At 41.4% G+C, this 24,820-nt stretch overlaps 1 protein-coding gene across 2 annotated transcripts in view; it reads right to left on the bottom strand.

Annotated features, from left to right (window-relative positions):
* The window catches only part of Fam169a (family with sequence similarity 169 member A), a 54,912-nt gene that overhangs the window by 26,312 nt on the left and 3,780 nt on the right, over window positions 1-24,820 (bottom strand). For both annotated transcript variants that reach the window (XM_029544115.1, XM_021208398.1), the window contains exons 2-5: window positions 11,552-11,686; window positions 10,139-10,238; window positions 9,462-9,547; window positions 5,565-5,736 (exon numbers count right to left, since the gene is read on the bottom strand). In XM_029544115.1, coding sequence (XP_029399975.1) covers window positions 5,565-5,736; window positions 9,462-9,547; window positions 10,139-10,238; window positions 11,552-11,683 — 490 coding nt within the window. In that variant the 5' untranslated portion in view covers window positions 11,684-11,686. The remainder of the gene's footprint in view (window positions 1-5,564; window positions 5,737-9,461; window positions 9,548-10,138; window positions 10,239-11,551; window positions 11,687-24,820) is intronic.

Below are 24,820 nucleotides of genomic sequence, written 5' to 3'. Positions count from 1 at the left end.
AAGGACAGAGCTTTTACTATTCTCAATGTGTCCCTTATTCTTTCCCCCTACTCTTCCCTCTCCTATTCCTCATCTGTATGCCACCTAAAACTAACATAAATAAACACCCTTCAGTGACACTGCTCAAGATCAAGTAGCAGAGCCGGGCGTGGAGGCGCACACCTTTAATCCCAGCACTAGGGAGGCAGAGGAAGGTGGATTTTTAGACCTCTGTGTCTAAAATTTACAGTGTTGGGTAACTTGAAACATCTGAGTCGGGCTGTGGTGGCACACGCCTTTAATATCAGCACTTGGGTGGCAGAGACAGGCGGATTTCTGAGTTCGAGGCCAGCCTGGTCTACAAAGTGAGTTCCAGGACAGCCAGAGCTATAGAGAAACCCTGTCTCGAAAACCAAAAAACAACAACAAAAAAAAGATCTAATAGCAGAAATCACAAGCCTATTCTGACAGACAGAGCAGATTCCTCATCTCACCAAATCGCTTCTTTGTCCACCAAGAAAGTAGACCTTCACCAAATCCTTCACCGCCCTAAAACCACCTTTAGCATCTCATAAACGTGTCAGTATGGGGAATATCTTTCCCACACTGTATGCTGTGAACACCAAACAAATTAGGTAATCATTCTTCATGTTTTTTTGAGTCAGTTAAGAGTTAGCTATCTCAGTCGGGCATGGTGGTGCACGCCTTTAGTCCCAGCACTCGGGAGGCAGAGGCAGGCGGATTTCTGAGTTCGAGGCAGAGTGAGCTCCAGGACAGCTAGGGCTACACAGAGAAACCCTGTCTCAAAAAAAAAAAAAAAAAAAAGGAACAGAAAAAAAAAAGAGTTAGCTATCTAAAAGAAACCAACAACCAACTCAGGAAAACTTGGTAAGGGTCTAGTTTGGGCTTGAATACTTGAATAATTCCCCTCATATCATCCAGAAGGTGTTTTGGTTTGGTTTGGTTTTTTTCTTTTTCTTTTTGGTTTTTCAAGACGGGGTTTCTCTGTGCAGCCCTGGCTGTCTTGGAACTCACTCTGTAGACCAGGCTGGCCTCGAACTCAGAAATATGCCTGCCTCTGCCTCCCGAGTGCTGGGACTAAAGGCATGTGCCACCACAGCCTGGCTCAGGAGATGTTTCAAGTTACCCAACACTGTGTAAATTTTAGACACAGACTAAATTTTATTAATTTAAAATAAAATAATTACTATTCATCTTCAGATAGCTGAAGCTCAGAGCCCATCTCAGGCAATGAATTCACTGCACTCTGTGCTATATTTTATTCCTTCCAATGTTTCAGTCCCACAAGCTTACATCCATCCTTTTCTAAGATGCTGAGAAATGTTGCACAAGGATGATGATATGGTACGAGTACAGTTTCTCTCTAAAATCCATTTAGAAGCACAAGCTTTACTCCCAGCACTCAGGAGTTAAGAGGCAGGAGGATCTCTGTGAGTCTGAGGACAGCCTGGTCTACACAGACCCTGTCTCAGGCGTTAGGACCAGGTAGGACCTTTTAAGAAGTGATCAATAGCCAATTTGATCCATTTCCCTCTGTGTTCCGTTTTCCACCATGATGCCTGTACTACTTGGACCTCCACCAACAGAAAGCATCACCACAAGAGTAAGCATGCATTCTTTGTAACTTTCCCTATTGGTCACCATTGGCATCAGAAAAGGGACCGACAGATATGTAACTCAATCACCAGTCATGACTCAAATTTGAACAAAAACTTGAAGTGAATACATTCTGAATAGTATCACACCTGATCTAAAAGCATTGCATAATATTCAGCATAACAATTATAAAATTGTCATAAAGACTGTCCAGTGGCTGGGGAAACAGCTCAGTCAGTAAAATGTGCGCCATGCAAGCATGAGGACCTAAATTCAGTCACAATACTTGTGTAAAAGAGCCACGTGTGCCAGTGCACATCTGTGAATTCAATCCCTAACTTCTATGTAAAAAGGTCAGGCACAAGAGCAAGCGCCTCTAATCCAACTGCTGGGGAGGTAGCAGCCAGTCTACCCAATCAGGGAGCTCCAGGTTCAGTGAACAATTCTGTTCCCAGAAAGGTGAAGAGTGATGAAGAAGAGACCAACATCCACCTCATGTCTCCACACACGAACGAACGAACGAACGAACGAACGAACACACACACACACACACACACACACACACACACTCTCTCTCTCTCTTGGGTTGGGACTCTTTTGCCCTCTCCTTTGTAGCCTGAGAAACCATTCTCTGTGATTTTAATCCTTCCAATTTTTAAAACTTAAAATACAACAGTTATAATCGTCAAAGTGGGGAAAAAAACCAAAGAACTGAGAGACCAACTTTAAAAAAAAGTGAAGTAAGTTTTATAGATTAAGTTTTTGTTAAATACAGAACAACAAAAGAAATTGGATAAAATATGATGTTTGAGACCACCAACATTTCCAATTATATTCTATTAACTGCTGTCCTTTAAGTCACTCATAGTCTAAGACAAACATATCCATGATTTAACAGGTCCAAGACAGGTTTTAATTTATAATTCTCGAAAACACAACTATACTCTAATTTGTAGCAAAGCTGCATTTTATAAGTACGTTACAGATAGAGTCTCCTAAAAAGGAAATCAGAAGGCCAAGCATGGTGACACATGCATGCCTTTAATCCCAGCACTCTGAAGGCAGAGGCAGGCAGACAGACAGGGCCAGACTGACAGGCAAGGCCAGAGAAACCCTGTCTCAAAAGAAAAGGGGAGGAGGCCAGGACAGGGATGGGGGGAGGGGACTGAAACGGCCAGTCAGCTGCACGTTTCCAAGCAGTCCCAGATTTTGAGGATGCCTGTCCTTAACAGAACTTTGGAAGATACAGACATCTCACGGTCAACTGATGTCTAAAGCCAAACTACGTGTTCTGTTTTCAAGAAGTACTCTAATTCTAATCTAGTTGTGTCCCAGAAGAGTGAGAAAACAAACAAGCACGTGCCTCCCTTTGATGCACTCCTCCTGGCTATGGGACACTAAGATTATCACTCCCACCTACAAAGAGCTGCAGGAGAACTACACAAGAAAGAAAGAATAAAATCAGTGCAGGCTTGTCTGCCAATCATCATTGTCTTAAACTCTGGAATAATTCTTCTAACAAAAGAACTTAGGGGGGCTGGTGAGATGGCTCAGTAGGTAAGAGCACCCGACTGCTCTTCCGAAGGTCCGGAGTTCAAATCCCAGCAACTACATGGTGACTCACAACCATCTGTTACAAGATCTGACGCCCTAGAGTGTCTGAAGACAGCTACAGTGTACTTAAATATAATAAATAAATAAATCTAAAAAAAAGGAACTTACGTAACAAGCTTTATACTATGTAGTTCCCAACTGTATATAGATTTGAGGCAGCAAAGATCTCAAAGATATAACAAGCAATTATCTTTATTTCTTTTAGTCTATTTTCCATTTTTAAATATTTATTTTCCGGTCTTCACTCTAATGTTGATACCAATACTTGAAGTAAAATAAATTTCCTTCCTCTGAATCTTTCGAGTAAAGTAAATATGGAAATTTCTAACTTAAATATCTTTTTTGTTTGTTTTGTTTTTCGAGACAGGGTTTCCCTGTGTAGCCTTGGCTGTCCTGGAACTCACTCTGTAGACCAGGCTGGCCTCGAACTCAGAAATCCATCTGCCTCTGCCTCCCAAGTGCTGGGATTAAAGGCATGCACCACCACTGCATGGCAATTTCTAACTTAAGAAATGGCTTCTAGTCTCATAAAGTAATATTAGTCTTATTTTTAAGTAATTCTTATTGTTTCTATTTAAATCTAAATTCCTAGTTTGAAAATATACAAAGACCATTACTTGCAGATATAATGTGGGTTCTACTGAAGAGGTTGACTATATACCAGATTATGATCAAAATATTAATTTATGAAAAAAAGAAAATATTAGATGTGAAAAATCTAGAAGTTCAGTATGCAAGACCATTCACCATACTGATGACATCCATTCCTGAGATGGATAATATAATTGTTGTTGTTACAGTTAATATAAAATATATTAACCATTAATATAAATAATAATATAAAAATCTATACGTTCAGTATGCTTGACCATTCACCATACTCATGACATCCATGTCCTGAGATGGATAGTGTAATAGTTTACAATCTCACACACACACACACACACACACACACACACACACACACAAAACCTTAAAGGAATGTTACCACTTCATTAAGATAAAACAGGGGGGCTGGGTGTGGTGGCGCACACCTTTAATCCCAGCACTCAGGAGGCAGAGGCAGGTAGATTTCTGAGTTCGAGGCCAGCCTGGTCTACAAAGTGAGTTCCAGGACAGCCAGGGTTATACAGAGAAACCCTGTCTCGAAAAACAAAAAACAAACAAACAAACAAAAAGATAAAACAGAACCCCACAGACACCTTTAGAACAAAACTACTCAACCTGAAAAACAAGCTGTAAATCCCTCACAGCAATCTCTATTTCAAGCAAAAAAATCACTTCTAGTTTCCTGGATGTCACTGTACTGAAGATCTGACCTCAGAACGAGTCTCCTTTTGCCTTCCCCCCCAAGCTGTGTGGTCCCTACTCACACCCCCACCAAATACTTGCTAAGAAAAACTCAGCAAGTGACTTCACACAACCTTCGTCTGAACATGACCTTGCGGGTTCAGAATGTAAAGGTGCGGCTGCCAAGCCGGCCTCTAGCTCCACCCCTAGGCTCACAGGTCAAAGGAGAGAAACTGCACCCTGACCTCCTCACGTGCACGTGGCATGCACACTCAACACACTAATTTAAATTCCTAAGCAGACTGTATCTTCTAACTGCAGGTGTATCTTTTCCCTATTATGTATGTGGGGAGGGAAAGAAGGCAAGAGAGGAGGTAAGGATGTTTTCGTTTTTTCTTTGGGACAATTTCTCACAGTGATTTCAATTACGCTCCATACCGTTCTTACTGTCCCAAAGGCTGACATGTTCCACTACTACCCAGCAGAGGGAGACAGAGCTTAAAACACAAGGCAATTAGAAAGAATGGGGGTTGGGGGGAGGTGCAGAAATTGGTAGGAGCTGGCCTGTCTGAGATGAAGCAGAGCTGACCATCAGATCAGCAAAAGCAGAGCCCAGGTTCCAGAAGAGAAGGGAGCCCCAAGAGACACATCAAATGAAGAATGGCATACTCAGAATCAGCCTGAGCAACAGAGGAAGAGTAAGATAATAATATTTATTTTAAGGATGCTAAGTAGAAATGGCAATGCATGTAGGACATGTGTGTTTTAATAAGAAACAGTAACAGTAGTAGAAATCAAAATAGCAACCTTTAATAAAAGAGCAGATGCAAGGCTAAGACCAAGGTGAAATGACAGTCTCCTCTCCGTACAGACAGAAAGAAGGGTCATCTTCAGTAGGCTTTTCTGGCTGTGCCCTCACAGGACAGCAGGGTGTGACCCTCCCACGGAATCTCAAGTGCAAGCACCTCGATTTGCTCTCTAGGCCCTGATTTAACAGATACTGATACATCTGGGAGTCAAGACGGAGATTCCGTAACACAGTTTAAGGAACTTTTCAAACTCACCTGTAGGCTTAACTGAATAAAACCCAACGGCCTCTCCTTTCTTCCACAGAACCTTAGCATAGTCAGTACTGCTATGACACAGGAATGGGATCTCATTTCTCTCCATTTCCTGCTTTCTATAGATAATTCGATTGAGAACATACAGAACCACTCTTTCTCCAAGAGTGCTCACCTACAAGAGAATCAAACAGCAGGCACAGCGGTTACAAAATGCAGCTATTAGGGAACACCCATCACCAGTCCCCAGCTCCCTCAGCTCCTGTCACGCAGAACACTTCAAGTACAGTCAATACATTTTAAAACATTCTATAATCATCGCCCAAGGCTAATCATTTACAACAAAAACCGCCCATTCCCACAAACACACTTTATGCATGGGATACTCCCTTGTAGCAAATTCTAAAAGGGGGCACACACTGTCCACATCTCACTCACTACAGTGTCCTCGTCACTCCTGCTGCCCAGATCCAAGGGGGGGGGTGTGTCGCCCTAACTACTGCCCCCACTACATACTCTGCTTCAATCCTTTCACCTGATTCCTGCCCCTACATTTAAAAATTATTTATTAAAAAACAAAAACAAAACCAAAAACACAGTAATTATTCTCAGAATAATGACCTCATTTCATGAAGGCAGCCATAACTCTACCCTCGGGGAAAGCAGGTTTCTCTCCTCTTTGTCAGGTGAAATGTTCCTTTAAAAGCCCAGTCTTTGCTCTAAGTCTACCCAGCCCTCCCACCCACACACCCAATACTAAAGCAGATGAGCAGAGAAGTCTTAGCTCCACACACAGGGCCCAGGGTGGAAATAGACCCAGCTCCTGCTCCCAGGGCCACACCAGCACAGGCTCTATGAGAACACCACAGCCTCTGCTGAGAGTCAGCTTCCCAGAGGCATCTGTAATGCTAGAAACAAGATTTGTTTATCAAGTCTATTTCCTTCCAAGCCCCCTAAAGGAGAACAATTTTGCTGGGATTAGTTGTGCAGAGAAAGAAAACTCTTAACTCTGTGAATACACTACTCCAAAAATACCCCTGGCAGGGGCTCTCCTGAGCCAAACACCACAAGATGGCAAAGCAACCTGACTCTACTAAATGACAAGGCCACTTCTTTATGTAGCACTAAGCAACAAAAACTCCCTCACACTGAGCTGAACTCTACTTTTCAGTGGCTACTTCTGATATGAAGCCACCCAGTATCAACATTTGAAGATAGCCATGATGTTTTTCTCAATTTTTTTACCAATGCAACACTAAGAATGAGCCAGCTGAGGCTGCCTTTGGAATCCCCATCCTCTGTTGGGTGCTTCAGACCCTCTATGTCTGTCCACGCTTAGCACACATTTATTTATTATAAACACTGAAGATACTGTGGAGCTAATGGAGTTTGCTTCATAAATTCAAGGCTTCCTTTTACTTCCAATTAACTAAAGCCGTATCTTTCTCACCCACGCCGCTGTTTCAGTTTGAGATTAGTGGCATGCATGTACATCTTTCTGAAACATGCACCTATTACCTCCCACCTATTCCCATTTAAATGTATTTGTTCCCATTTATTTTTTTTTAGAGACAGTGTCATGAACCCAAGGGCAATCATGAATTTACTATGTGGCAGAAAATGACCCTGAATTTCGGATCCTCCTCTCTTCACCTTCCAGGAGCTGGGACCACACCTACTTTATATGGTGCTGGGGATCAAAAACCTAGGACTTCATGCACACGAGACAAGCACTCTACCAATCGGATACGTCCTAAGCGTGGTTTGAATGAGAAATGTCGCCCGCCCACAGGCTCAGGTATTTGAATGCTTGGATCCCAGTTGGTGGCACTATTTTCAACGGCTTAAGTGGTACAGCTTTGCTGGGACAGTCCATCACTGGTGAAAAGCTTTAGATAATAGAGCCTTGCCCTACTTCCAGTTGCTGTCTCTGCTTAGTGCTTGTAGCTCAGGATGTGACCTCTCAGCTGCATACTACGGACACCATGTAGGTTGCTGTCATGCACTCCTGTCATAATGGACTCTTATTTCTCCTGGAACTGTAAGCCCAAACCAACTCTTCCTTCTGTGAAGTTACGGCATTTTATCACAGGAAAATGGCTAATACTGAGGTTCCATCTTTGTTTCTGGATTCCGCTTTTCAGAGACTAGTCCTCTCATTCAGCGTGGGGATATAAGGACATAACAAACAGGCAAGCAGGTGTCCACCCCATGCCATCAGGGAACTGGAAAGACATCAGTGTGACTTGATGGCCAGGACAGAAATGGGGAAAGTCCTGCAAAATTAGTCTGGGGCCCTCCAGCATATAACTAAGCATAAATCTGAGGCCTGGGATTATAATCTGTATTTTACCACAACATATAAGGCAGAGTAAAGTCAGGTCTAAACAACGTCATGTGCTCTATGTCATAGATTTATAAGCAACTGTTACTTCCTCCTGTGACTATCAATTTTCCTAATCAGCCAGAACTTGACTAGAATGGCTGGTCTTCCTGAACCTCCCCTCAGTGCTCTCCGTACTCCTCAGAGTTGATACAGTCATACAGATATTAAGTCTAATTTTTGGACGTAAGTCGTTCTCTTTTCCCAGCCCATACCTGGAGGCTTCAGTTTCCTCCCATGAGGAGAGGGCAGTCTATTTATTTGTCCTTCTGTCCTTTAACTCTCATCTAGATGTCCTCTACGAGATGCCACCTCAGTCATAGTTCAGTTCTATGGGATACTCTCTTTCTCTGTCAGAGCTGTTACGTTACACTTTTTCTTTTTTCCTTTAATATCTATTTTATTTATATGAGCACACTGTAACTGTTTCCAGACACACCAGAAGAGGGCATCAGATCCCTTTACAGATGGTTGTGAGCCATCATGTGGTTGCTGGGAACTGAATTCAGGACCTTTGGAAGAACAACAGTCAGTGCTCTTAACCACTAAGCCATCTCTCCAGCCCCGATACATGACATTCTTGCACACTTATCCCCACCTAGATTATGGCTTTATATGTGTCTTAAATCCTTCTTCCGACCTTCGGAAGAGCAGTTGGTGCTCTTAACCACTGAGCCATCTCTCCAGCCCATCTTGTCAAAATTCTTAAGCGGGTTCCCAGACTGCCCTTTGAGAATAAAATGGGAGACCAGAACCAAAGTCTTTTGGATAAAGCACCACAACTGACCACACACTAACCCGTTTGGCTGCCTTCCTTCCTTCCTTCCCAAGGCTCGGGCCATCCCAGCATGGGAAGACCTCCCTCCCTCCCTCCCTCTTGACCCATTTTCACTCTTCCACCATACACTCAATAAAATAAAATAAATAAATGAAAAATAAATCCTTCTTCCTCTATAGGAGTTCAAGATTAGGCTACATTACAAAGGCTGGCAAATACCCAGATATGTACTCTCCCAGCTTCTATAAGATGGGCCTCTTACTGAAGATTCTAAAGGCATACTTAAGAATAAATACAATATTAAGAAAAAATGATGGTTGGTATATTATTCTAATATATCTTCCTTTATAAATACAATAGCCAAAAGAAATAATACTCATATATTACTCCCTAAAATTTCTTTGAATCTGATGTCTCTCAAGAGTTTTACACTCAAAAGAACAGAAACAAGAACAGGCAATACAGCCTATCCAAGATGTCAAAATCTGGCACGCCTCCTGTTCCTTCTAATTCATGTGGTTCAGCTGCACCTACAACAAAAAACCGCTTCTCCTCCACCACAGAAGCTCAGATGCTTAAGTAGAGAAGCAGCTTCCGTGAGCTAGCCCAGAGCCCGCGCCCCTTCTCACCTAACCCTCAGGAAAGGTGGGGCCATGGAAACCGAGGAAGCTCAGATGGCCCTGCTTTCACCACAACCATCACAGTGTACAGGAATCACAGAAGGACGGGATCGTATTACCTGCTTCAGCCCCTCTCTAGAAGGTTCAGATGTTTTCACAATATCATCAATGGCCCACCACTGACCAACAAGGTAAAGTGCCACAGCTAAAATAGAAAAAATGGCCATTAACATTTAAGTCTAAAGGGTTGAAAGAGGCACTACTGCTTCTCGATAAGAAATACACACACACACACACACACACACACACACACACACACACACACACTAAAACACACCCATTCTTGCTTGCTTTCCTGTCCAGTCATGATGAGAGTCACATCCAGGTAATCTCTACCCTCAGCTACCCTCCCTCCCCGCCCGCCCCAGACCCCGAACCCACACTTCCCACCTTTGTGTTTTTTTTTTTTTTTTTTTTTTTTTGGTTTTTTGAGACAGGGTTTCTCTGTGTAGCTCTGGCTGTCCTGGAACTCACTCTGTAGACCAGGCTGGCCTCGAACTCAGAAATCCGCCTGCCTCTGCCTCCCAAGTGCTGGGATTAAGGTGTGTGCTGCCACCGCTCAGCCCCACCTCTGTTTTCAAATCCACTTCATTCATTAAAGGTTTAATTATATGCAAGTGAGAATTACATGTTTCTAAAACTAAAATTTAAAAGAAGTTTGTGTAAGTTTCTCAATAAATTCCTCACAATGTGAATTCAAGTGCCTCAATTTACAAAAACAAAGCAAAGGCAGGACCTGTAAGAGAATCCTCAGGCGCAAAGAGAGCAAGAATTTTCTGGGTCTGATTGCCGCCATAGAGAGGGACAAAGCCCACATTTGACAGGCTAACGGGAATCTGAAACATAAGACGATTCAAGATTAGTGGAGAGTTTAATGAAAATACATGACAAAAAAAGATACCAAAGGATTTGCCAGAATTTAGGCTAACCTCCCATTTTAGCATAAAGCTTCATTTCATAGGAGGTACCATCCCTCGTCTCCCCTAAGAAGAATGCATCAAAAAGCAACAATGAAAGCAGCTCCTATTCTGCAAGAATTTTATTTTCTTGTGGAAAAAAAATTAAAATTTGTTTCTATCAATATTCCTAGACACTGGCCACGCTACCAAGTAAGAGCAAATGTCACTGCCACGCCTACTATAGCTTATTACCATTAGATTTCACACGAGGGACAGGTTTTATTTTCTAGTAAAAGAAAGCAACGCTTCATCAGGAAAACGATGCCTCATCAGGACACACACACTCCTTTCACACTGCTCTGCGTTCACCGATGAATCAGAGCACACTGGTGCTGGCAACACTGTTATAAACAACCTTTCTTTCTAGCAGGCTTGTGAGTAAGAAAGTTCAGGGGTCAAGGCTCTTGCTGCCAAATCTGATAACCAGAGTTCAATCTGCAAGTTCCACACAGCAGGAGGAGAGAACTAACTAAAAGCTGCCCTCTGACTCCCACACATGCACACACACAAACTAAAGATAATAAACATTTTTAGTTCTTTAAAGTCATCATCCCAGAAGCTGTGAGGCCTTAGAGATATATTAAGAAGTCTGCTCACTTTGGTTCATAGTAGAATTTAAATGACCCCAAGTCTCAAAGTAACACAGCTTAATGATTAAAATTTTTATTTTTCAAATTGCAAAATTTTCAAAGAAGGAAAGAAAAGATTACTGCCACAAAAATATAATTTGTAGAGTCTTCCTGATTTTTATTAAAATCTGAATTCACAAAATGTAAACTCGAAAGTAAATTTAAGTGACACAGCTTCAACATGTATCTTGTCTTAGCAAAACCGATCAGCTTCTCTGTCCCCTAGCATGGGTGGGCCACAGATGGATCTAAAGGCTCACCCTCTGGCAAGCCTAACTGAATGGCAAGCTTGAGGTCTGATCAAAGACCCCGTCTCAAGAGAATAAAGTATAAAGCAATAGAAGCATCTAATGTCCTCCTCTGGCCTCTGTATGCACATGCAACAATGCATACATTCCTACGCATGTATGTACACACACACACACACACATACACACCAAAACCCTGATTTGCCATTCAATTTGTTAATATTGCTTAGTTAACACATTTTACCTATAGATTTCTGGTAATGATTTCATATGTAACTGGACAGGATGGTAAAAGTCAGTGCAGAATGCTTACCGTAATGTCGAGACTAGAAAAGCATTCTGGATTTTCAGGGTCCCCACACCTTAGGCTGGAGAGGTAATCCTCAGCAGAATTTTCCAATTCTTCATGCGTGCAGTTATCCAGCAAATCCACAGGGAATGCCATTCTCTAACAGACACGGAACAACACAGTTAGAACGGATGCCTTCTTTTCTTACTAAAAAACAAAATAATCCCCCCCAAAACAAAGGCACCTACTGTATTTTACTATTAGACTTCTATTTCATTTTGTCAAGGTAGACAGCTTTATAGTCTGTTGATTTAGGCACTTATGCCAAAAACTTTCTAGTATTATTCATTTACATTCAAAATAGGCAATAAAGCCAGATACGGTGGCTCATATGTGTAATCCAAGCACTGGAGACTGAAGCAGGGCAACTGGTTAGAGTTTAAGAACATCCTGAACCACACAGAGTTCCGCCAAGCCTATAAGATACCTTGTCTCAAAGCAACAACAAAAAAAATAGGCAATGAAGCATTCATGGGTACTTCATAAACATTTATACAGTTGTAAGACATACACATATGCTCACACACATCAAATTGTATGTATAAATATACCCTTTACATAGCCCTCAACATAAAAGTCACTAAAAAACATAGGTGGGGCTGGACAGATGGCTCAGCAGTTAAGAACACTTGTTGCTTTTGTTAAAAAAATAAATAAAACTTCCTTGGGACCCCCAAGACCAAGTTCTCAGCACAATGGAGATTACTTGCCCCAGAGGGACAGAGGACAGGGATAAGAGACATATAAGAGATAGAGGGAGAAGGACAAGGAAACAAGGGAGAAGGAGGGGTACTTGTCCTGGAGGGGACAAAGAGCTGCCTCTGGAGAGAAGACACACATGGCACATAGGAAAATGGTGGCTTATAAAACTACAAGGGGAAACCCCATATTAGGATAAGGATAATTATAACTGTGCATGTTACTTATGTGAACCAAAGCTTTTGACTGCTAGACTACAATACTTTGATAGCTAGACCTTGGTAATCAGCTTCAGGAAGAGGAAGTGGCCAAATCAAAGAACAGGCTTTGGGGCTAGTTCAGGAATGCAACTAAGGATTTTTTTTAGCATGGGAGAGGGAATGGGAGAAAAATGCAAGTCCTTCCAGAGCCATGCTTGTCACACTCAAAATGGCCAGAGTCCCTTTAGCTCTTATAAAGGACTTGGGTTCTGTTTTCCAGCATCCACATGGTAGCTCACAACCATCTATCACTCCAATCCCAGGAGATCCAATGCCCTCTTCTGACCTCCAAGCGCAACAGACACACATGTAGTATACATATATACATGAAGAAAAAAAAAAGACCACATACACACATGAAATAAATAAATCTTTTTTTTTTTTTAAGTTTTAAAAATACATGGGGTCAGGCAGTGGTGGCACACACCTTTAATCTCGGCACTTGGGAGGCAGAAGCAGGCAGATCTCTGAGTTCAAGGCCAGCCTGGTCTACAGAGAGAGTTCCAGGACAGTCAAGAAACCTTATCTCAAAAAACAAAAACAAAAACAAACAAACAAACAAAAAAAACTTTCTGAAATGATAAAGATGTTCCACAACTAAATGTTAGGTCCACAATTTAATATATATTTTAAAAAATCAAGTTAACTGTAAAAAAAAAAAAATCAAAGTCAAGAAATAAAAATATATAAATTTAGTCCAGCTAATAAAGAACGTACAACCTGTCTGTTTTAAAAAACAAAACTTCTGCATGCACACACCCAAAACAAAAGTCACTATATTATGTACACTTACAATGGATGAATGTTGTAGTATGCAAGATATACCTCATATATAAATGTCTGTACAGGACTGGAGAGATGGCTCAGCAGTTTAGAGCACTGACTGCTCTTCCAGAGGTCCTGAGTTCAATTCCCAGCAACCACATGGTGGCTCACAACCATCTATAATGGGATCTAATGCCCTCTTCTGGTGTGTCTGAAAACAGCAACAGTGTACTCATATACATAAAATAAATAAATCAAAGGAAAAAAGTCTGTACAAAGAAATGAAAAATAACAGCACTTGGGAGGCAGAAGCAGGCGGATTTCTGAGTTCAAGGCCAGCCTGGTCTACAGAGTGAGTCCCAGGACAGCCAGGGCTACACAGAGAAACCCTGTTTGGAAAAACAAAAACAAAAAAACAAAAAAGAAAGAGAAAAGAAATGAAAAATATACAAAATCCAGCTCGTTTTTTATTTGGTATCTTAAAGGTTAGGGCAGGCATGATGGTGCGTGCCTTTAATCCCAGCTCTTAGGAAGAAGCATCCCCATGAGCTCTAGACAAGCCTGGTCCACATAGCAAGTTCCAGGGACACACACACACACACACACACACACACACACACACACACACACAAACTGACCATAAATACAACAATAACTTGCTTTGAAAGTAAAATTAGAAAAGACAATCATTCTTACAATAGCAAAAGTAAGATTAAATTTATCAACAATATGGTTAACAGGTCTCCCTAAAATGGTTTAGTATAACCAGAAACTTTGTCGTTTTTCTTAGAGCTACTTAAGTTGATTAAAGTTAATATGAAAGAACAAAGAAACCCTTAAAAGTCAGAAATAGAAACACTTCCGTCATTACACCATGAAGCAGTCACATAGACCTTGACCCTTGAAAACAGTAAATGATAAGAAACCTCCACCAGTGGCAAGGAATCTGTTCACGTGACTCTTCCACAGTCTTATGACTAAATAGAACATTCATTTTGCTGACTTTTTAACTTAGAACTGAAATCTTTACTAACTCACTACTGCTTCTGTGAGAAATACAAACATTACTGCATCTGCCAGTGAATGTTTTAGGTCTTGTCTTTGTTTTTAGTACACGGTAGTCTACCATATACAATTGATTTACCCACTCTACTGCTGCTGATAGACAACTGGGCTTTTTTCAGTATTTGGCAATACTGAATAAACCCACTGTGAGAAAGCCTATAGACTCTTCTGTTAGGCAGATGCCCTCCTTTGATAGGTCTATACAAGCATGCTAATTAATGCTAAAACCAAGATACAGTCTTAACATCCTGATGTGAAGCAACAAGAAATCTATCCAAAAGGTAACCAATCTGTGGAGAGCCCTTTGGGATGCTGACTGACATTGGCCAAGGACAAGGAAATGGGCTTCAGACAGAGGGCATGACAGGGAAGTAAGACAAGAATCTAACTTTAGGCTATAATAAGAGAAGTCGGCTTCAGGCAAGATTTTGGGCTTGGACAAGGAAGTGGGCTCAAGTATTTTGGTTATTATGATAAGCTCTTTTAAACAACTGTCACGGGGGTAACCATGGGACTTTGCTTACTGCCTTGCTAGTTCTGTATTGTACTGCTCGCCCTTAATACTTATATGTAATTAAAATAGTTTAAAAAGTGGATTGGGAAAATTAAATTTGCCTTCAGTCTCAGAATTGACTGGGGTCATGCTACAATGTTGTCTTTTTCTTTTTAATCCTCACTCCTAAATTTGCTGACTGACTGAGCAGGCTTGGTCACCAATCAATTAACAAAATATATGAGGGGGAAAAAAAAAACACCAAAATACAGAGGTTAGGGTTAGGGTTAGGGTTAAATATTTGTGTGGTTTGGAGTTTACAAGGGAAAAAGTAGGAAATAAGATAAATTCAAAAACTCAAGCAACATACCAATAGTGTGTATTCTGAAGAGCCCCCTGATCAGTGTGCTCTTGAAATTTTTCATGATAAAAACTTCAGTAAGAAATACAATTGTAGGGTACAGCAACAGCTGCATGTTTAGGAACACTGGCCATTCTTCCAACAGAGCCAGATTCAATTCCCAGCACTCACAGGGTGGCTCAGAACCATCTGTAACTACCAGGTCTGGGGGATCTGACACCATCTTCTGGCCTTTACAGTAACCAAATAGGAAGTACACAAATATACACACAAAGCACTCATATGCATATTTTCTTTAAGAAAATAATGATGACCTTTAACAACTACTACTGAGCTACCAGTTCTTAAAGAGGTAAGAACAAAGCTAGGGTCTGTTGTCCTAATCATATGCTTTTTAGTTCTTTTTTTTTTTTAAAGATTTATTTATTTATTATATGTAAGTATACTGTAGCTGTCTTCAGACACTCCAGAAGAGGGAGTCAGATCTTGTTATGGATGGTTATGAGCCACCATGTGGTTGCTGGGATCTGAACTCCGGACCTTCGGAAGAGCAGTCGGGTGCTCTTACCCACTGAGCCATCTCACCAGCCCAGCTTTTTAGTTCTTAATGTGGTATTGGGGTCTAACCCCAGGGAGTCAGCACGGTATCAGGCTCCTTGACCCACTGAGCAACCTGGCTCCCACCCCACCCCATTTTTATTTACCCCAAATCAAAACTAGAAAGCCTAATTGTAACATTTATTAACAGCCTCTTCAACTTTGACTTCTGATTTGACCAGTATTGCTTTGTTGGGATGGGGAGGCAGCATGTGTGCCTGCGTGAATGTGAAGGTTGCCTGCATGAACTGTTGGTAGGTCTCACCCTTCACGGAGTCAGGCTTCACAGCAGCTGCTTTTTACCTCTGGTGTATCTTGCCAGCCCCTCAAATTCAAGTTTTAAAAAAATCATAAAAGGATTTAAAAAAAAAACAAAAAACAAAAAACAACAACCAACCATTCTACCCCCATCACCACCAAAACCAGAGGCTCAATGGGGGACAGGAGTGGAGAGATCTCAGAGCTGCAGGAGAGCACCTTGGGGTGTTCCTTCTGTAATGACCTTCATTTTACCCAATTTTATACACACATACATAGCTAGGAGAGATATGCAGAAACAGTGATACATAGCTCAATATTCTGAATTTTGAAGATATGATAAAGACGCATAATATTTTACCACTATCTGAAATTTGGTCTTTAAGACTTTACCACTATATATACATTAAACTGAAAATCTAATTTTATATTTTTAATAAAATTGATTTTAAAAATCAAAATCTATAAACAGAACACTTAAATTCAATCCAGAGTTAATAAATATAAACGTCTAAAATTCCCATTTTAAAGAAAGCGAGAAAAGTTTGTCAAACTATTTGAAAGTAACATCGTAAGATTCCCAGGCAATTTTGAAGAGAAAACAACTCCTATGGTTTTCAGAGCTATCACCCAGAACCGTGGATAGAAGGAATCATATATACATAATAAAATATTAGCTCTACAGTAACACAGCTTAATTGTCAACTTAGGCAATCTTTTTGTATGTCATAAACTTAAGATGTAAAAAAAATAAACTAGGGAAATACCTTACGCTGCATCTAAAGCCACGTGAGAGGTCCTGGGCTGGCTGGGGGGAGAGAGGGGACAGCAGCGGCGGGGAAGGGAGCACGAGGAGGAAGAGGAGCCGACAAGGGCTGCATGTTATGGGTTGTGCACTGTGACTCTCCTTTGGTGATGGAATCGGACCAACCTAAGGAAACTCATTCTGCTTCACTCTTAAACATCTTCAGAGTAAGACTTTTCAGTGGAAACATAACTCCAAGGTTTGAGTTGATTGTCAAATGTTATTCCTTTACATGTATACAAAATTTTATTAACGTAAAAAACAATCCTGTTTGTCAAGTTTGGCTATTTAGATGTCTCAAACTCACAAGCACAAAAACACCAGGATAAAAAATACAATAAGCTACAACTTGTGAACAGTTTTACAACAACTAAATCCATCACAAATATGAAAAAACTAAAATAATTCTCTACCTCTAAAGATATAATAACAAGGGCTGATGAGATGGCTCAGTGGGTAAGAGCACCCCACTGCTCTTCTGAAGGTCCAGAGTTCGAATCCCAGCAACCACATGGTGGCTCACAACCACCCGTACGTAACAAGACCTGACTCCCTCTTCTGGAGTGTCTGAAGACAGCTACAGTGTACTTACATATAATAAATAAATCTTAAAAAAAAAAAAAGATATAATAACAATTAAACCCATCACTGGTTTTAATGTGAAAAACAAATTATTTAACTCTGAGGTCGAATCACGCACAGACCCACCCACCTTCTACAGCTCTCCTGTGTCTCCAAGTCTATTCTCACACCCACTACTTTTCTTATTAGCCACTCTCAACAATACTAAATTTAGGAAACCCTGAGATGTGTTTCCTACTTTAAGATAGTCTTACATTTAACTCATTTATAGCTGTCATAATTTCAATGTTCATATGAGCATCATTTCAAAGTTCTCCTAACTCTCTAAGGTACAGCTTGACATCATTTTAGTTGTGAAGAGAGTCACAATCTAAGGAACTTGACCAGGACACCACACCACTAATGTAGCACAAAAAATAAGGACCGGAGCAACAAAAATACACTTTCCATTATAATTATGCAAATTCACACATCAGTATTTTTTCAGTTAAATATTTCATTAAGTTGTAACTATTTCATAATTTAATATTCTATACACACACACAACATTTGAAAGAACACTAGAATTGGAACTCTGTGACCCTGGGTCAGCCCTACCACTACCTTTACAATCATACACAAGTTACTTACCGTCTTCAGGCTTCTACAATGGCATTAGTAATTCGATGCAACTGGAAAGGCTAATCCTAAAGACCTTTCAAATCTTTTCTAGTTCTTAGAACTAGAAAGAATTTTAGTGGATGACTTAGGGCTACATAAACTACTAGCATTATAATGGCTCTGCTCCACTTTGAGGAAGGTGAGAGGTTTAGGGGAGGGAGGATGCTATGATAAACCCCTTGATTCTCCCTCTTGTTTTTAAGCTTCTGTTCTGTTATATAACTGTAAAGCTGTCAGGTCAAATCCTGTCAAGTACTTTGGGCTCTGCCCATGAAGGCCTAAACAGATTCTACATGACTGAGAAAGCTTAATGGGGCCGTAAGCCAACTAGCTCATCAAAAGCCGGACACAGAATGGGCACTGAAGTGTAAAAATTGTCCAAATTAATTCATAAATTAAATGTTAAGCTGGAGAATCTTGGCCAAGCTGTACAGAAGCATAAGCAGACCTCTCACAAAAGGATCCCAAGATCAACCCAAGACTCTCTCTCTCTACCTCGCAATAATTTCACCCTTCTCTTGGATTTTTTTTTCTTTTTTCTGAAACAGGGTCTTCTCTGTGGAGCCCTGGCTGTTCTGGATTCGATTTTGTAGTCCAGGCTCTCCTCAAACTCAGAGAACCACCCGCCTAAGCCTCCTAGGTACTGGGATTAAAGGTGTGCGCCGCCATGGCCAGCATCCCCTAGATTTATACAACTACACGACAAAATGAGGGCTCTTAGGCAATATGAAAAAGTAGAGCCGAAAAAAGATCAGTGTAATTTTCCCTCTCCTTACTGTTGATGACTGCCAGTCAACTGTATCATAAAAACTGAGAGAGATATATCTCAATATTTGTTCCAGAATTATTACATGATTTCCACAGGCTTCTGCTACTGATTGAGGGCTTCTGAGAAGCCCAAATCGAGGTACGAACATGTCTGAGGTGAAAGAATTCTCAGAGAAACAATTATCTCCACCCATCCAAGTCATGACCCTGTCCTGACTCACATGATCTCTTCTTCAAGGACACGTGAGGTTTCTAGACACCGAACAGTAATGCTCTTTCAACTTCACACAGAAAGCCAGTTTCTAACCAGGAGTGTTTACTCCCTTTTCTCTCTGATTTCGTTCCCTAACCAACACAAGCTCTGTTCTACACCACCTCAACCCATCTCTTTGCCTTACCTTTTTCTTCTCCCCGTGTCCTCCACAGGCCCTAAGTCCTAAACGCTCTAGACACATCCAAACACTCACCTTCCTCTGAGAGTCAAGAAGTTGTTTATTCCAATAATAAGATAACTGAAAAGCTACTACTACCCAAAACTACATGGTCCTCGGCAGTGCTCAGCAAGCCCTTTCTAGTCCCTGTAAAAGATTTGCTTACAGTTGGGTAAGGACCACCTCTAAGTTTGTAGGTGGATGGTTAAGGGTTTTTTTTTTTTTNTTTTTAAAGATTTACTTCATTTATATGAGTAAAATGTAGCTGTCTTCAGACACACCAGAAGAGGATATAGGATCCCATTACAGATGGTTGTGAGCCACCATGTGGTTGCTGGGATTTGAACTCAGGACCTCTGGAAGAGAAGCCAGTGCTCTTAACTGCTGAGAGATGCATCTCTCCAGCCCAATGGTTAAGATCTTAAATAAGATTTATACCTGCTGCCTCCAATATTTGTACTGTAAACCCTATAGTGCATATCATACATTCATTTGACAGATAAAGTAAAAACACAATTTCCTTTTCAAGGGCATACAAATAATAAGCAGCAGAGGTAACTGACTCCAGTCAATGTCTGCTCTTTCGATGACAGCGGCGAACATTTCTATAAAAACATAGGTAATATTGGGGACCCTAAGAGTATCTATCAGGAAAGTCTTAAATGTATTTTTAAAAATACTTCTCAAAAGTATTTTTAAAAATATTCTAACTAAAGATTTAATTCTCTCTTCATGTCCAGGAAAATTCTTGGGGAAAAAAAATCATTGAAACATGAAAGATCTGGCATTTTGTATGCTATGTGGTCTACACTGGCTAATGCCATGTGCCCAGGAGCCAAACTGACTGAATTCAGCTGTGTGACCTTAGGCAAATACTGAAGCTATGGAGCATAAAGAGGAAAACGGCCTCTGTTGGGGCAGAAGTGAACAGACTAGCTACTGAGCATGATAAAGCTTGCATCTGTCCTGGCTGGCTCGGGCTCAGGACGGCTGGCTGCCTGTGATCAGCTACTAGGGAGGGTGAAGCTTGAGGATCCCTTGAGCTCAGGGCCTGGAGGCTAGCCTGCACAACACTAACACTCGAACTCAAAATAAAGTTCATATCTAAAAACAGAAAAGTCACAGGTGCCAGGCAGTGGTGGCGCACGCCTTTAATCCCAGCACTTGGGAGGCAGAGGCAGGCAGATTTCTGAGTTTGAGGCCAGCCTGGTCTACAGAGGGAATTCCAAGATAGCCAGGGCTACACAGAAAAACCCTGTCTCGAAAAACCTAAAAAAAAAAAAAAAAAGAAAAGAAAAAAGAAAAAGAAAAGTCACAGATAAATTATAGTCAGTGTGCCCATAATCCACAAGGGCTAATCAAGTAATACAAAGTATTTTTAAAGCTAAAATGTATAAACATTGTCAAAGAACATGAACAGAATTTTTAATACAGAAAAAAATTAACACTAAAAAATGCCAAATTCCTTTTTAAAAGCCTACTTCATATGTATTGTAAAAATTATGAATAGTATCAGTACAAATGTATACACAAAAGTCTTGAGAACACACACTGTATTGTTAACGATCCTGAATTCTGGTGAAAAAGGACCCCGAGGAAGAACACAAGACCACAGACTACATTCAGAGCCTCCTTCCTCCACGGGCTCACTCTGTAGCTCAGCCTCTCTTCAATGCATGGGTAACAGGCTGTCTCCATTCTACCTCTAAAGAAGGAAGAATAGGAACCTGGGGGTTCTGGTGGAAGCAAAGTCGGACTTGTATGGTGACATAAGATGCTGTACAGTCAGAACACAAGCATTATGTATGTGACTGTGCTGGGAGTAGCTGATAATTCCTCCTTACTCATCCTGCACTATGAACAAGATATAGAGAAGGCTTCTTACACTCCTGATACATTTCAAGTTTAACAGTAACTTATAAATGACCTGAAATACAGAAAGACATGAACTGCAACTAAAGCTTCCACTTAAATACATGCTGTTCTATTAAGTACCCACCGTACTTGCCTCTAGGACAACAGCAACTCCAGTGCTCCGTGACAGATTACCAAACACTGCTTACAAGCTCACAGAAGCAATGAACCAAGCCCAGAGAAAGTACTTAAAGGGAGCCCATAAGACAGTGTCCACTTCAATATTAAATCTCGGACTTTGTTTTATACCTGGTTTCTTTATCATATAATCACATCTGACTTTTTAGGATTTATAAAAGTCGATGAGGGTTCAGTATGGCCTACAAGACTAGTTCTGTAACAGAAGTGCAAACAATACACTTAGTGTTTCCACTATCTTTACCATAAAATGCCACAGACATTTCTCTCATTCGGAACCACAAAGCTTGCTTTATATGTAATGGAACGTATCTAGTTTACAAAAAGAAAACACAGAGCTTCATTTTGGCCTATTTATGGACTACTACAATCACCACCATCCCCCAATCCTACTCTCAAATGTCTGTGCTAAATGGCTATGATTGATCAAAGGCTTGGTAAGTAGCCTGCGGCACCGGTGGGAACTAGTGGAACCTCTAAGAGGCAGGTTCTAGTGGGAAGTTCCATCCCTAGAAGCATGGATGCCTGGAATGAAAGAGTGGCAGCCCAGCTCCCTTTTCTCTGTTTGCCCCAACTGCCAAAGGTAGGCAGCTTTGCTCTAGCAGTGATGCACTACATTGCCACAGGCCCAAAGACAACAGTTAAACAGCCACAAACTGAAAAAACCTCTGAACTATGTATGAACCTTTTAAGCTGATTAACTCATGCCACAGTGATATAAAGCTTACTCAACATCTAAGGAGCGCAACCAAGAACTCAGGACTCTACAGCTATTTGAAACACAACAGTCTCGGAACCCCAGCCTGGGCATTTCCCTCCCCTGTCCAGGCCTCTGCAGTCTTTACTTTGGAGTCACAGTATGTGGTGGTTTGTGTTCTCATGCTAACTATGTTACCCAAAAACCTGTTTGCAGTGCCCCCGTACATAGGACCAAAGAAAAACTGTCCCTAGTTGTTTTCTGACTGGTCAGTAAAGTTACTGGCAGTAGGCAGAGAGACAGAGGTGGGACTTTTAGGATTCCTGGTAAGGGACTGAGAAAGGAAGAAGAGTGGAGTCAGCCATGATGAGGACGTTGGAGATGGACCACGCTGGAAAGATGCAGGGGGGAGAGATAGCCAACATGTGGGAGCAGGGGGAAAGCAGCCCCAGAGGGCTGCCCAGCAGGGCCCGGGGCAGCAAAGGTAAAATATAAACTGTTGAGACAAACCTGTCTGCTTGCAAGGAGCAGCCCCAAAAGAAGCAGGGACCAGCCAAGCAGCCTGAAAGTGGCCAGGCTAGCTAACTGCCTGGAAGAACCGCCCAGCTGAGCTCCTGGGGAGAGGTTTGGACCAACAGAGCTACCTGGACAGGAATTCTCCAGTCTGCTGAGCTGCCTGCAATCTGTGCAGTTGGCCCCTCTTGTGAGCTGTCACCTGCCGCAGGGCACTCTGGTGATGCTGCTGTCTCTTGAGTCATTCGTGCCCCTATATCTAACCCCGGTAAAACTCATGGGCTCACCAAGTTGGACTTTGGCAGTATACATACCCTGGTCTGTAGTGGGTTACCTATCGGGTGAGTAGGGGTGTGTGTTGTTTTGTTGTGTTATGTGTTATGCTTGTATGTCACACAATACCCAGGGTAGCCTCCAGCTTAGCTGTGTAACCGAGGATGACTCGGAACATCCTGACTCTATTTGTACTAGTAACATGCTGAGGTTACAGATATGAGCCACCAAATCCACTTAAGCAATGCTGAAGATTGCATCCAGAGCTCTGTATCTACTAGTCAAATATTCTGCCAGCTGAGTTAGAACCTCTGGCTAAGGTGTCTCTTCTTGTGTTATAACCTTTTAAAAATTCTGAATACAGTGTACAAAACAGAAAGCCTAAGGAAACTGCAGTGCAAGGTTTAAAAAATTAACTTATGGGCTGGTGAGATGGCTCAGTGGGTAAGAGCACCCGACTGCTCTTCTGAAGGTCTGGAGTTCAAATCCCAGCAACCACATGGTGGCTCATAAACATCCGTAACAAGATCTGACACCCTCTTCTGGACTGTCTGAAGACAGCTACAGTGTACTTACATATAATAAATAAATAAATCTTAAAAAAAAAATTAACTTATTAAGAATGATTAAGCAATATGGTTATTCTGGTTTTTAGTAACTGTACCACATTTAGGTACACTGTGGTCTGTGCCTGCCTGGCTCTACTCCTCCAGCTGTGAGAGCTTGAGGAGGTTGCTTATCACATAGGCCCAAGACTCATTTAGAACGCATATACTCACGTGCCTGCCTCTGGGGTCATTATGAGAAACAAATGTGGTAATGTGTTTAGGATGTTTAGCAGAATGTCTGGTACAATGTAAGTGACAAGTGCATTCTGAACTTAAAAATAATTATAAAATGAAAATTTGAGAACACAATCTAGACTCTTCTTTTTTCCCAGATTCTATTTCCCAGCAAGCTCTAGTATTTTAAAGGAAAATAAGCAAGTGTAGACAAGTTACTAATAAGAACAGACATCAGAGGTCATTTAATTGGTCCTTAGTTTTTAATGTGTATGAAAAATGGGTTCTGCTTTTCTGCACTTTGAGCTTAGTAGGATAAATGAATGAGGAAAAATGAACCCCACTGTTATTAATTTACAGTTATCACAAGACCCTGTATCTGCAGAGTCAACCTATTTCAGGTCTACAGCTAGAAATTCCTGACTGCTGATACATTGATCATGCCCGACCTTTGCTTATTATTCCCTAAACAATACAGTTTAACAACCATTTACATTTTCAGTATTATAAGTAACCCAGAGATGATGTAAAGTCCGCAGGAAGATATGCATAGATAACTTCAAATGCTGTGGCATCTCATACAAGAAACTTGAATATCACACTCGGGAGGCAGAGACAGGCAGACTTCTGAGTTCGAGGCCAGCCTAGTCTACAAAGTGAGGACAGCCAGGGCTATACAGAGAAACCCTGTCTCGAGAAAAAAAAAAAAAAAAAAAAAGGAGAGAAAGAAACTTGAATCTCTAGATCTTTAGGCTGAGAATGAGTCCTGGAACCAATCTACCACATCCTGAAGGATAACTATGCATGAGATACTGACAACGTCCCTTCATCCTGTGTCTCTTCCGTTCTTCCAGTGAATCTACCCTGTATACAGCTGCTGGGTAAACTGATTTAAAACAGCGTTGAGCGTTTTCCCTGCTAAGAGTACTCAATGGCTTTCTGCTAATGTGTCCAGTAAGGTAGAGGGTTCTGTAAGATGGTACTTGTGGTGGTTTGACTAGGAGTGGCCCCCATAGGCTCATATATTTGAAAGCTTGCTCATTAGGGAGTGCCACTACTTGAGGGATTAGGAGGTGGTGGCGCATGCCTTTAATCCCAGCACTCGGGAGGCAGAGGCAGGCAGATTTCTGAGTTCAAGGCCAGCCTGGTCTACAGAGTGAGTTCCAGGACAG

The sequence above is a fragment of the Mus pahari genome, chromosome 11, assembly GCF_900095145.1.
Source record: "Mus pahari chromosome 11, PAHARI_EIJ_v1.1, whole genome shotgun sequence".
Classification (NCBI taxonomy): Eukaryota; Metazoa; Chordata; class Mammalia; order Rodentia; family Muridae; genus Mus; species Mus pahari.
The sequence above is the reverse complement of the archived record's forward strand: the minus strand, read 5'-3'. Positions and strand labels throughout refer to the sequence as shown.